This window comes from Camelus ferus, chromosome 10 (assembly GCF_009834535.1).
Source record: "Camelus ferus isolate YT-003-E chromosome 10, BCGSAC_Cfer_1.0, whole genome shotgun sequence".
In the NCBI taxonomy this organism is placed as follows: Eukaryota; Metazoa; Chordata; class Mammalia; order Artiodactyla; family Camelidae; genus Camelus; species Camelus ferus.
The window spans coordinates 53,423,066-53,436,769 of NC_045705.1; the positions used below are offsets into that span (position 1 = coordinate 53,423,066).

At 36.2% G+C, this 13,704-nt stretch overlaps 1 protein-coding gene across 9 annotated transcripts in view; it reads left to right on the forward strand.

The window, feature by feature from the left end:
• The window catches only part of STK33 (serine/threonine kinase 33), a 129,481-nt gene that overhangs the window by 76,178 nt on the left and 39,599 nt on the right, over positions 1–13,704 (forward strand). For all 9 annotated transcript variants that reach the window (XM_032489090.1, XM_032489089.1, XM_032489097.1 and 6 more), the window contains 5 exons: positions 1,605–1,718; positions 2,351–2,455; positions 6,786–6,924; positions 9,217–9,305; positions 11,143–11,227. In XM_032489090.1, the coding sequence (XP_032344981.1) occupies positions 1,605–1,718; positions 2,351–2,455; positions 6,786–6,924; positions 9,217–9,305; positions 11,143–11,227 (532 nt within the window). The remainder of the gene's footprint in view (positions 1–1,604; positions 1,719–2,350; positions 2,456–6,785; positions 6,925–9,216; positions 9,306–11,142; positions 11,228–13,704) is intronic.

Below are 13,704 nucleotides of genomic sequence, written 5' to 3' on the forward strand. Positions count from 1 at the left end.
TCCCTTATTCTCCCAGTGTTTTAGCTCTGGTCTCTGGCCTCAATATCATTTTATGTATTTTTTAACTTAAGACTTTACAACTTAAGTAATAGTCTTGTCTCTTGAATAGGTTACAAATTATGAGAAAACAGGAATTATGTTTTATTCATCTTTGTAGCTCCCAGTGTGTATATATCACAAGGAAATATCTAAGGAAATCTATCATGTTGAAGCTGAACATTTCTTTCTTCTCTTCTCTTCTTTTTCTCTCTCTCCCGTTCCCTCCCTCCTTCGCTCTTTCTCTTTCCCTTTCCTTCTTTCCTTTCTTCCTTCCCCTCCCCTTTCCCCCTCTCCCCTCCTTTGTCTCCCCTCCCCTCCCTTTCTTCCTTCTCCCTTTTCCTCCCACGAACTAAGTATGAGTATTTTGCTGCAAGGTTTCAGGCAGACTTTTTAAAGGATACAAAAGAAACAGCTTCATAAAGTGTTTCTAGACCATCTTGGAAGGAAAAAAAATGAGCCAAAATCTTTGTAAACAAGAGAGTAATAATAGTGTTTGAGGACCAATGGGTACATGTTGAAGGAAGTCAAAATAAAGGAACAATCACCCCAGAGCAGAGTTAGGCAGAGAAGCCCTTCATGAAGAAGATTAGTAATTAGTTGGGCACTGGATCTTCTTTTACAAAAGTGAGAAAGAATGTAAGCAATAGAAGATATGGAGACTGGCAGTAATTTACTTGTTGCATGGTGAAGATGAAAGTAGTCACATAGGGAGAGCGGAGCATCTCCAAGGCAGGCTTCGGCTGGCTGACCCAACAGAGGCTTCCCTCTGTTGGCATTAGCTCAGGTGTTCTCTCATGTTCTAGTCCCCACACATCATGGGTCCAGAAGCACTTGTTAATGCCCTGGAGTTGGTTTAGACCAAGGAGATTGACTACCCCAACCAAAGTCACAAGAAATGAAAGTGGAAATTAGTTAACTACTTGTTATTTTACAATGTGAACTAGAATGCTTTGTCAAGACCAGTGGATTCAGTCTGATATGCAGAAGGATCCTTGGTGTGAATAGTGTTACTATGGATGGTTTTTATTTTTTTCTCAGAGCTGATTTATATTAAAATTTTTGTCACGTATTCCTTTTCCTAAAACAAAAGGAAATAAAAACAACAAAATTGATTTTTTAATGGAAATAGTATGTATTGATTTTATGGTATAGCTCTCAGAGTTTTGGGGTAATTTTTTTGGATGAATGTATCTTATATATACATACACATATGTTTGTATGTATGTGTTAATATTCCATTCTCCATTTTTCTTATGAAGACATTTCATTAATATTTTAGTTTGGAAGAGGTTCATTTTATACTTTTGGCATTTTTCACATTTCCTCATTAGGATTTTTATGGTTTTCCTCCAGAAGATATTTAATGAAATTCATCAAAACTAATTTTTGTTTAATTAAGATATGTTTATTATAATACTGAAGCAAATATGTGGTGTCTTCTATTTGATTTTACCCTGGAGCAGAATCACTCTTCCCTTGGTTGGATACCTGTCAGCATTATGTGTTCATTTGTAATACCTGATGAATGACAGAGAGAAACAAAGAAACTCTTATTTTTTATCCAGGAAATCTATACCTTTGGAAGAATATTGGGACAAGGGAGCTTTGGAATGGTCATCGAAGCTATAGACAAGGAAACAGAAACTAAGTGGGCAATTAAAAAAGTGAACAAAGAAAAGGTAAGTCTTGTTAGCAGCATCGTACTCTTTCTCTCTCTCTCTTTTTTCTCTCTGTCAAATTTTGAGGGCAGGGGGAGTTAGGAGGTTATATAGTGCAGGGCTAAGTGTAGAATATCACTGCCCATCATTTCTTTTGGTATGTATATACATATAATCGAAACAAAACAACAATAAAACAAAAGAAAAACATTTTATTTTTACAATAACTAACATTTTTATTAGTTTGTGGGAGAGATGCTTTATGTCCATTTTCTAGTTGATGTCCCTGGAAAGGAGATTTCATTTTTATCATGCTAATAACATCAAAGGATCAACATAATTTTGAAGGAAATATGAAAAAGCATATTAAAATTTTCAATAATTCTGTGAGGTGATAGAGACCTTTTGTAGCTAATTTATAGAAACAGTCCAAGAAACAGATGTAGTTTGAGGCCAAATTACGTATCACTTAAAATTGGACAAAGGAAAGGGGCATGCTTTAATCTTATTATGCAAATAAGTTGCATGCTATCTTTTGAAAAAGAAACTTTTCAAGGAAACATAGGAAAAAACATAAAATAACTGTAACTTTTATATTGAGGTAAGCAGTAATGAAATTCGTATGTGAAATCTATGTCTCCTCGTTATTTAAGGCTGGAAGGTCTGCCGTGAAGTTACTTGAACAGGAGGTGAACATCCTAAAAAGTGTGAAGCACCAACACATCATACATCTGGAACAAGTATTTGAGACGCCTAAGGTAAAGCTTTATGAGGTGCTGCATTTTGAAAATTGTTATTAATACAAAATGAACATCATTCCTTTGAGAAGTAATCTCTTTAGGACACAGACTCATGCCAAGGACATAAGCAACTATCACTGGAGAATGATGAGAGCATTCTGGAGGACTTTTTATTCTTGATTGTACAATTAGGTGTCTGATGGTTAAATTGGTGTCTTTAGTGATGTTTCTGGTGGCAGGTTGAAAACAAAAGTTTAAAATTGAAACAACTTCAGATATAACTCAGTAGTGATTAGAGCTTCCTTCAAAGTAGCCTTCCTTTTGCTTTGATCCTTGGCTCTCCATTAGGGTCTCTTGGAATATTGTCATCATTTTGCAAGGTTAGCTTCCCAGTAGAGTTGTCATAGGCACATTTGGCACTATGTAGAAGATATTTTTTATCTTACCAACATGTTTAATCTTCCTTCTTTCCTAGATGTTATCATTCTTGTGTTTTGGTGGTTATAATTTTCAGTTAGAATTGTTCTAGAGCCTGGCTCTTTGCTATTCTGCCTCCAGGTTTTTTAGAGCCTGTGGGCTTGGATGTTTCTCTGTTTGGAGGCAGTATGATATAGTGGTTAGGCAGGTGGACTCTGGGGTCAGATTGCCTGTACATTTTAATCCTTGCTCCACCACTTATTAGCTATGAGACCATGGGCAAGTTGCTCAGTTTCTCTATACCTAAGTTTCCTCATCTGTAGTGCTTGATTCATGAGGAGTGGTGGTAACTGTTAAAAGACCACAGTTATCTTTTGTGGGAGCAGTATATGGCAATGATGCCAAAAGGCTTCTCTACTTTTTCAATCAATAAAGAAGTTGTAGCTTCTTTTATCCTCAAATCTTCTTAGGATAGTTTGGCTCTTTATCATCAGTGTTAACCAATTTGATTATGTTGTGCTTTCGTATAGTTATCTTCATGTTTCTTGTGCCTGGGGTCCATGGAGCTTCTTGGATCTGTGAGTTTATGGTTTTCATCAAATTTAGGAACTTTTTGACCCTTATTTCTTTGAATATTTTTCCTGCCTTCTCCCACTTTTGGGGATTCCAAGTACACAAGAGATCTCTTGATATTGTCCAAAACATACTGATGCTGTATTCATTTTTTCCAATCTTTTTCTCTCTCTTTGTTTAATTTAGCATAGTTTCTATTGTGATATCTTCAGATTCAGTAATCTCTTTTTCTGTAACATTGTGTGTGCTGTTTATCTCGTCCAATGGAAATTTGATTTGGATCATTTTTATGTCTTCCATTTTTCTACTTAATATGCTCACTATTTCCTCCTCCTTCTTAAATATAGTTGTAATAACTTTTAATGTCCTTTTCTATTAATTCTACCATGTGTGCCAGTTCTAGATCAGCTTTAATTGATTGATTTTTCCCTCTTCATTATGGGTTATGTTTTCCTGCTTCTTTTTATGCCTGTTAATTTTTGATTGGATGCTGGCTATTTTTTGATATTCTTAGTATTCTTGAGCTTTATTCTAGGACATAGTTAAGTTATTTGGAAATAGTTTGATACTTTTGAAGCTTACTTTAAGCTTTGTTAGGTGGTGCCAGAGCAGTTTTTGGTCCAGGGCTAATTTTTCCCCTTAATGAGGTTAGATCCTTTTGAGTACTCTACCTGATGCCCCATGAATTATGAGATTTCCCAGTCTGGCTGATGGGAATATAAACTCTTCCTGGCCACATGTAAGCTCCAGGGATTATTTCTTCTGTTCTTTTTGCATAGTTCTGTTCCCAATTTTGGTTAGTTCCTTCATATATATGCGCTAATTGGTGCTTTGCTGAAGGGTTGAGGGGGTCCATCTGCAAATCAATGGAGCTTTCTCAGTGCACAGCTCTCTCTTCTTCGGTGCTCCTCCCTGTGACTTTCCATTGTCTTGGCCTTCCTGGTCTCCCAGTGCCATCTCAGCTCATGTAGACTGCTGGACTCTGCTTGGTTTCCTTCTCCCTTCTCTGTGGCCTGGAAACTCTCTCTAGACAGCAAGCTAGGTTGCTCATGGGATTTACCCCAGCGGTTCCCCCATCTCAGGGATCACTGCCCTATGTTGCCTGGTATCTAGTGTCTGAAAGTTATTTTATATATTTTGTCCATTTCTGAAATTGTTTCAGGAGGGAGGGTAAGTCTGGTCTGTTACTTCATCTGGGGCATGAGTAGGAGCCCAAATCTAGAATAATTTGAAGGCAAAGGAAACCATCATCTGTGATTTTCTTTTTTATGTATTGTTTGCCCTGATTCACATAGATCAGGTCTGCCTTTCTACCTCCCCAACTCACACAAATACCTAGACCTTCCACTGAAGCCATCTTAAGGATTAATGGAAATTGTCACCTGACTGGTTAGGCCAAGGTAGTAATACTGATCATCCAGTTTGACTATGTTATGGTTTCTTATGAGTCCAAGTGTTCTCCAGGTCTACATAAGTTTTCTAAAAATTATAGAAAGACTTGTAGAAAATTCTAGTTGATATAACTTTTATCAACTTACATATTTTAAATTGACATCAGTTTAAACTGTAAGCACTGCTAATGTAACTTTGCCCTCCAAATAGTACGCTTACCATTTCATTTCATGATCCCTACAGTGCTGTCAATGGGAAAAAAATATAACCTAGTTCAAAAGCTTATTCATGTGCTAGATTTTGCAGAATTCTGAAGTTACTTTTGAAATTCTAAAGCGTCCTGAGGTTTAGTGAATCAGAATTTTGACTATAGGAAGAAAGACCGTTGTTAGCCTTCTCCTCCTGTTTTCATGCTTGCTGACTGAAAACAGAAGTTGTACACAGAAGTGATGGGAATAGAATAGGATCAGATCCAAGAATCTTAAAAACAACAATGGCAATATCGTGGCATAGGTTAGAATGGAGACATGGAGGGTAGTCTGTGTCTGAAGAGCAGTAGGTATGAAAAAGATGTGCATTTTAGTTGACTGTGAACCTTTTTGACTCAATGTGACTTGGCTGTTGGAATACCTCAAGTGATCCTAATACATATCTACTGGAACAGCAAATATGAAAGAGACAATTCACCTGTGGCTTTTTACCACTTATACCAGTTAGTCACTAAGTCCCACTGTGTCTCCCTCCGAGGTATTTTTCACACCTTTTCCTTCCCCCCTTCTTGTCTCCATTCAGTGCCTCATATCCACCCTTGTATAAACAGGGGTCAGCCTACTACAGCAAGTGAACCAACAGGTTTTTTATGGCCTGTAAGCTGTTTTTTACATTTTTAAATGGTTGGAAACATGTGAAAGAGTAATATTTCATGACATGTGGAAATTATATGAAACTTAAATTTCAAAGTTCATAAATAAAGTTTTGTGGTATTGTTTAGGGATACCTTCATGCTATAATAGCAAAGTTGAGTGGTTGCAGAAGAGATTGCATGGCCCGCAAAGCCGAAAATATTTGCTGTCTGGATCTGGCCTTTACAGAAAAAAGTTTGCTGAGCCCTGCTCTAAACTACTGTTGGAGTGTTCATTTAGAAATGCACAATTGATGTTAGCACATATCTTTCTCCCCACTCCAGACATCAGCTTAAGGATCGTCAGTGACTCCTTTCTGCATATGGGGGGAAAATCCAGATTCCTTTGTGTGACATCCCAGACTCTTTACAATCTGGCTCCAACCTCTTTTTTCTGGCCTCCCCCCTCACCACTCCACTCTTCTCTGACTTACCAAACTCCCGATTCTAGTAACACTGAGATATTGATGATTCTTTTTGTTTGTTTGTTTTGTTTTGTTTTTTTGTGGGAGAGGGGTTAGATAATTAAGTTTATTTATTTATTTTCCAGTGGAGGTACTGGGAATTGAACCCAGGACCTTATGCATGCTAAACACACACTCCACCACTGAGCTATACCTTCCCCCCAATATTAGCTATTCCTTAACTGCCAGTACTGTTTCAAGCTGGGAAGTCTTTGAAAATGCCATGTGCTCTGCCTGTTCTTGCCCACATTCTCTACCTACAAATCCTCCTCAGGCATCCAGGGCTGCCTGTAATGTCGCCTCCTCAGCGAGCATGCTTCAGGCAGAGGCTCCCCTCCTTGGTAGCCTCGTGGCATTCTGGGCATTCCTCTTCTCTTAGTACGTGTCACCTGGTATTATAATTGTGACTATATTCTGAGCTCCTTGAGGGTGAAGACTATGTTCCTCTCATATCCTGCATAGTATCTTGTACGTAACAAGATTAAATTAAAATTAAAATTAAAACCATATTTTTACTATATATATACAATATGTAACATTTCAAAGATCCCAAACTAAAACTCTGTGTTGTCTCTCTCTCGCTTTAAACATATAATGTCAGAAAATGTACCTTGTGATGGAGCTTTGTGAGGATGGAGAACTCAAAGAAATTCTGGATAGAAAAGGCCATTTCTCAGAGAATGAGACAAAGTGGATCATTCGGAGTCTCGCCTCTGCTATAGCCTATCTTCACAATAAGGGTAAGAGGAGGACCGTCCAGCTCCTTGACTCTGTGAATGCACATGTCTCTTTTGTTTAAGAGTAATTGTATTCAGGATTCATAGTCACGGAAATAATGCCTCCTAATATATATTTGGAAGATTTTATTTTAAAAATTAAAAGTTTTTCTTTTTAACTTTGTAAATATATTTTAATTAGAAACAAGGCAGGTATACAATTACATTGTATACAAACAAGGATGACATTATGAACATTTCTGTCCAACAGTTGGAAAATAAGCTTAAGTATCAAAGCAGAAGTAGAAAAATCAATAATAAAAGTGAAATTTCTAAAAGTACTTATATCTTAATAAAAAAGTACTTATATCTTAAGAACATTAAAAATCTATATATTCTAGGCATTTAAATTTTTTTTAGACTTAATTATTAGAACAGTTTTAGATTCAAAGCAAAACTGAGCAGAAGTTACAGAGATTTCCCAGATACCTTCTGCCCGCACCTGCACATCCTCCCCCATGATCAGCAGCCCCCACCAGAGCAGTAGGTTAGTTACAATCGATGAACCTACACTGACACGTCATCATTACCCAAAATCCGTAGTCTGCGTCAGGGTTCACTCGTGGTGTTGTACATTCTGTGGGTTTGGATAAATGTGTAACAACACGTATCCACCACTATAATATCATACAGAATCATTTCACTACTTTAAAATCCACATTTGAATATCATTCTAATTATTTGAATTGCTTTACTGTTCTCTGGTGTTGCTGCTGCTGTTTTTCCTCACACTCCTCCTTTTTTTCCTTCAACGTTAGTTTGGCTCACATGTAACTTTAGAAACATCTCATTTTACAGACAAGAAAAGACTTTGTTTCAGAAAGGTGAAGTGACATGGTTAGGTGTAGTAGAGCTGGTCCTGGGACCTGGGGATTCGTTTAGCAGATATTTCCTGAGCAGCTCCTGCATTGTGTCTAGTCCCAGAGTTACAGATTAAAAGACAGGGCCCCTGCCCCTCAGGGAAATTATCGGAGATTGAGTACCGAAAACAAACTGTAATGTGATGTGGTCATTTCTCTTGTGGAGAACTGTATAAAGTGCAGGGAGCAAAGGCGTATGAAGTGCCTCATTTGATGTGGAAAGTCAGGGAAGAATTCACAGAGGAAGCAAAACTTGAATTGAGGAACACAAACTCTGACAAAAAAGGGAGGCCTTTCCAGGCAGAGGGCAACAATTCTTGCAAGGACAGGAAAGCAGAGGCTTAATACTACGCTAATGTCAATTCTCCCACATTAAGCTATAAATTCAGTATAGTTCCAAACAAAATCTTAACAGAATTTTTCACAGAACTTGATAGAACTATCCTGAAATGAGTGAGAATAGTAAAGAAAATGATGGAAAAGAGGAATGATGGAGGCAGCAGAGAGACTTGGCCTGCCAAGAGTGAAGACATATTATAAAATTATATTAATTAAAATTGTGTAATATCTATGTAAGAAGAGATAAACAGAGCAATAGAAACAAGAACAATCCCCAAAACACAGGCTGGGACTGTGTAAGGGAACCGTAAATGGTTAGGTATTGTTGCCAGTCCAGGGCTCATTTGACTGCATGTCTTTAGAAATTATGCATATAACTTTTTAAATTTAGGGAAATTGCTGCTATGGATGATGAACTGTATCAGTCACTTGCAAAGGGAGGATTTGGTACATGAAAGTATTTGCATGTACATAAAAATCCTACCTGAGCTCCGACATGTGCAACTAGAGATTTTGTATTTCAAGGATTTTGGGGTTTTAACATAGAAAGAGAAAGAAAGTGGTACTGAAGTTGTAGAAAAATATACTGAAATAAGTGTAGTTTGTATACAGGTAGCCACGTTGCATATGTTAAGCATTTATATTGGCCATGACATATGCATAGAAGTGAAGAAGTCATCCTTTATTTGAGGACCTGGAGACATACGAAATGGTCCTGGGCTTGTAACGACGTGTCCCCCTCCTCTTGGGAATGCCTAACCTTGGACAGGAGCCTCTTCCACCCTCACCAGACCACTGGTCACGAAGGGCAGCCAGTTGGAGTAGCAAATGTTTGGGGAGAGGTGAGGGAGCAAAGATAATGGCTCTTTGAGGTTAGAAATGTGGGGAAAAGGGATTTAAATATAAGGGAATGGAACTGGGCACAATTACACCTGGCACTCCTCAAATTTTTTAGCAGTGGATGTTAATTGGTCAAATATATTTCTTTGTTCTATATGTGTCCCCTCTATTTTTTCATTATTCATTTCATTTGATTTTTTATTTATTTTCTTGGTAGATATAGTGCATAGAGATCTAAAACTGGAAAACATAATGGTTAAAAGCAGCTTTATTGATGGTAATGATGAAATGAACTTAAACATAAAGGTAAGATATTAGAAATGGTGGTAAATATTTGCCTATAAACAGTTTGATAGCAAAGTGGCAAAGTACATCCTCTTTTTAGATACTCTGGGAAGCTTTTAAACAGCCAAAAATAAGTGGCTTGTGCTAAAAAAATTAAAATTTCACCAAAAGAGGTTGTAACTGACAAGAATAATTTTACAAGTTAGGTGCTGCTATTGAAGTTTTTAAGTACATATTCACTTGAATAGTTCTGAATCATTAGTTAATAGCAAACAAACAGATGCTCTGAATTCTAATTAATTTCAAAATTATGCCTGGTAATTGGATGTGAATGTGTTACAGATTTAGAAAAAAACGCACCTTGGCTGTGCTTTTGATACTAAATTAATGCTAAAGTCTGTATTTCTCATTGAAAAATTTCCTGGGTATTAATATTTATGTCCTAAGCACAATTAATGTGTCAGGTATTTATTCTTGAGGATTTTATTCAAATTAAGCATCCCTTAAGTGTCAAATAAATGATAAGATATATTATTTATTACTTAGCACTTTAATAGTGGCTGCTTTCAAAATATGTGAATGTGTTAATTTGGGAATAAAATGTTATCTGTGAATAACTCAGTCTGTTGCAGTTATAACACAAATAGATTTAACGCATTGCTGTTTTATCCAAGTAAATGTTCATAAATATTTCCATTGTACACTCTATGAGGGCAGGATTTCTATATGTCTTAATCCTTGTTGGTACCTGGAGTTGTGCCTGAAACATAGTATATGCTCAATTAATATTTGGTGCATGAAGGAATAAATGCTCTCCAAAGAACTGAAATGGATCATGAAAGCTTTTGTATATTTGGTATTTGAATAGATTTTCTGTGGAGAAAAACGTGTATCATGATGCTCCAAGTAGGATCATTGTGAGCACTCCTGGAGAAATTTACCAAACTCTTTAGAAAAATAGTGATATCACATGTTGATAGGAACATTTTCTTACTCCATAAGGCACAGGAAACTTTGTATTCAGTGAGTGTGGACTAAGAGCCTATCTTTGGTTGTATGATCAATAAATGTGTTTTTCTGCTTTCAGCCCAAGGCTGTTCCAACTTGGGAGACAAGACCAAGGGCACACACTGAATATTTAATAACCAGATGTTTAATGACCAAGATTTAGAACCGAGCAGAAAGACTGCAGTTGCAGCAGTAGGCCTCCTGTGTATTTGTAGTTATATTGTGGGTTTTTTTTTCCCTGTTAATTTGCTTCTCGCAGTTTTAAATAGTGTAGTAATTGTTTTAATTAGTATACTTTAGAAACACAAAGGAAATAATAGTAAAGGAAAGATAGCATTTACTGGAGATAATGTTTTATAAATAATTATAAGAGGGGGGAGTTTCTGTGAGTGCAGATAATGATTTGCATTTGTAACAGTGCTTTAAACTGGAACGTAGCTAGAGCATCAGAAAAATAGATGATAAACGCACTACGGCCAGAATGTATTTTACAACGAAAGAACTTTTTAGAAATAACTTTTTTACTCGAAGAAAAGTTAAATGCCTTCTTGCAAGATGCAACTTCCTCTGTGGAATTGGTGAATTTAATTAGAAGGTATGAAAGATTCAAAACCGTGGGTATTTTCTCAGGATTTGAGAAACCAAACTTCTCTTTACCAAGTTTCTTCTTCACAGAGAGGAAGGGTTGTGGAGGGAGTGCAAGGTCCTTATTAGTAATACAAGTAAAGCCTCTCCATCCTGAAGAATCCCCGAATTCAATGCAATACAGTGTGGTGAAAATCGTATTTGCAGAATGAGTGAGCTCTGGGACCTAAAACAGTCCTCTGACTGTCTGAGTTTCTTCCGGTAGGTGACTGATTTTGGCTTGGCGGTGAAGAAGCAGGGCAGGAGTGAAGCCATGCTGCAGACCACCTGTGGGACCCCCATCTATATGGGTAAGTGAGTAGATTTAGAGTGATTTGTTTTTCTATATGAAAAAGTAGAACAACTAATGTCGATGAAAACTGGAGCAATTTGGTTTTGCATCATGACTTAATGGCCCTGCTCAAGCTACCTTTTCTTAGGTCGCAGCATTTTAGTTGGTAGTATTATTTCTCATAGTTCTTATTTTCAACGGTTACAGTTTTTATTTTTCTCTGAGCTCTTCTTAGAGTTGTTGATGTCTCTTAGGTAACCATACACCCAAACTTAAATATTGTTTTGTTAATTCATGCTAAAATCGTGTGCGTGTTTTGCTTCTTTCCGTTTTTATCCAATTTCATTGCCATCAAGTAGTTTTTCAGAAAGAATACTAATTAAATATATTTTATAAACAGTTTCCTATTTTTCTAAATGTGATTTTTAACAGCTTTCCTGAAGTATAATTAAAATATTGCAAAAAATACACCATTCAGTGATTTTTCATGTATTCACAGAGTTGTGTAATATCACCACAATCCAATTTTAGAACAGTTCTACCCCAAAAAGTTGCCTCGTGCCCATTTTTGCCCAATCTCAATCCCATCCAAGCCCCAGGAAACCACTAGTCTTTTTGTCTCTTGATTTACTGTTCCTGGACATTTCATATAAATGGGATCAGACAAGTTGTAGTCTTATAGGTCTGGCTTCTTTCACTTAGCATAGTTTTTGAGGTACATCCTTGTTGTAGCCCATACCTGTAGGCTGTTCCTTTACATTGCTGAGCAGCTGTCCATTGTACGGATGTGTGCCACACTTTCACCTGTTTATTAGCTGATGGGCATGTGCATAGTTTCTAGTTTGAGGCTAATATGAATCATGCTGCTATGAACATTCATATGCAAGTTTTTATGTGGACATATGGTTTCATTTTCCTTAGGTAGCTACCTAGAAGTGAAATTGCTGGGTCATACAGTATTATGTTTAATTTTTTTAAGAAACTGCCAATTTTCTGAAGTAGTTCTAACATTTTACCTTCCCACTAACAATGTATGAGGGGTCCAATTTCTTCACATCCTTGCCTAACGCTCGATATTATCTATCTTTTTAATTATAGCTGTTCTAGTGCTTATGAAGTAGTATTTTCACTGTGGTTTTTAATTTGCATTACTTTAATGACCAACGATATTGAGCATCTCTTCATGTGCGTATTAGTCATTCATGTATCTTCTCTGGTGAAGTGTCTGTTCAAATCTGTACCTGTTGAGATGATCATATTTTTTTCTCTTTAAATTTATTAATGAAATAGTTACATAAATAGATTTTAAAAGCGTTGAACCATCCTTGTAGTTTTGGATTAAACCTCACTTGGTTTAATATACTGCTGTGTTCAGTTTGTCCCCGCTTTATTTAGGAACTTTGAATGTAGCTTTCTTTCTTTTGTGCTACCCTTGTCTTTTTTAATGTTAGGGTTATAGTATCCTCATTTTAAAAATAAAATATTTTTAATCATCTGTTCATTAATTGTTTGATGAAACTTCCCCTTAAAATGTTTCATTCCTGGCACCCTTTGGGGGATAAAGTTTCTATTATATTTTCAATTTATATTAGGTTATTCAAGTTTTTCACATCTTGAATCATTTTGATAATTTATGATTTTCTAGAAAATGATTCATTACATTAAGATTTTAAGTTTTATTGGCATAAAGATACATATTATGTTCACTTGTAATTCTCAAATCTGTGGGTATATCTCCCTATGAATTCCTCATATTTATTAGGGAGCAATATAATGTAATATTAGCAATCTGGCCTCTGACATCACTTGGCTAACTCAGGATTCCAGCTCTGCCGCTTGATTTCTGCTTAACCTTGGGCAAACTGCTTTTGTCACAGTTTCTACTTCTGTATAATAGGGATTATATCTCCCTCTAGCAAAAAATATTTGGGGGCCTACTTTGTGTCAGACACTGGTCTAGGTATTGGGAACACAACAGCGAACAAAACATAAAAATGTTATATTGATACAAATATTAAACAAGGTAAAAATATCTGGTATATTAGAAGTGCTAAGGAAGAAAAATAAAGCAGGGAAAGGGAGAGGATGTGTTTACGATGATAATAATAATATCTTTTTTACTAGGTTGACATGGGAATTAAATGGGAAAATATGCATAAAGTGCTTAGCACCATACCTAGCACTTAGTGCTCAACTTTATTTCTTGTAATAATACTACTCATTTTTCTCTTGATCAAATTTTTTAGTGGTTAAGACAATTTATTGGGCTTTCAAAACACCAGCTCAAGTCTAGTGTTATTTGATTTGCTTTTTCATTAATTTCTGCTTTTATCTTTCTGAATTCCCTCTTTCTGTCTTCTTTTCATTTATTTTTGAAATTCCTAAGCTAAATGCTTATTTATTTTCAGTCTTCTTATTTTCTCATAAATGCATTTAAGGCCATTAATTTTCTTCTGAGTACTTCTTTGACTGTTTCTTTTGCTATACAGTGTTCTT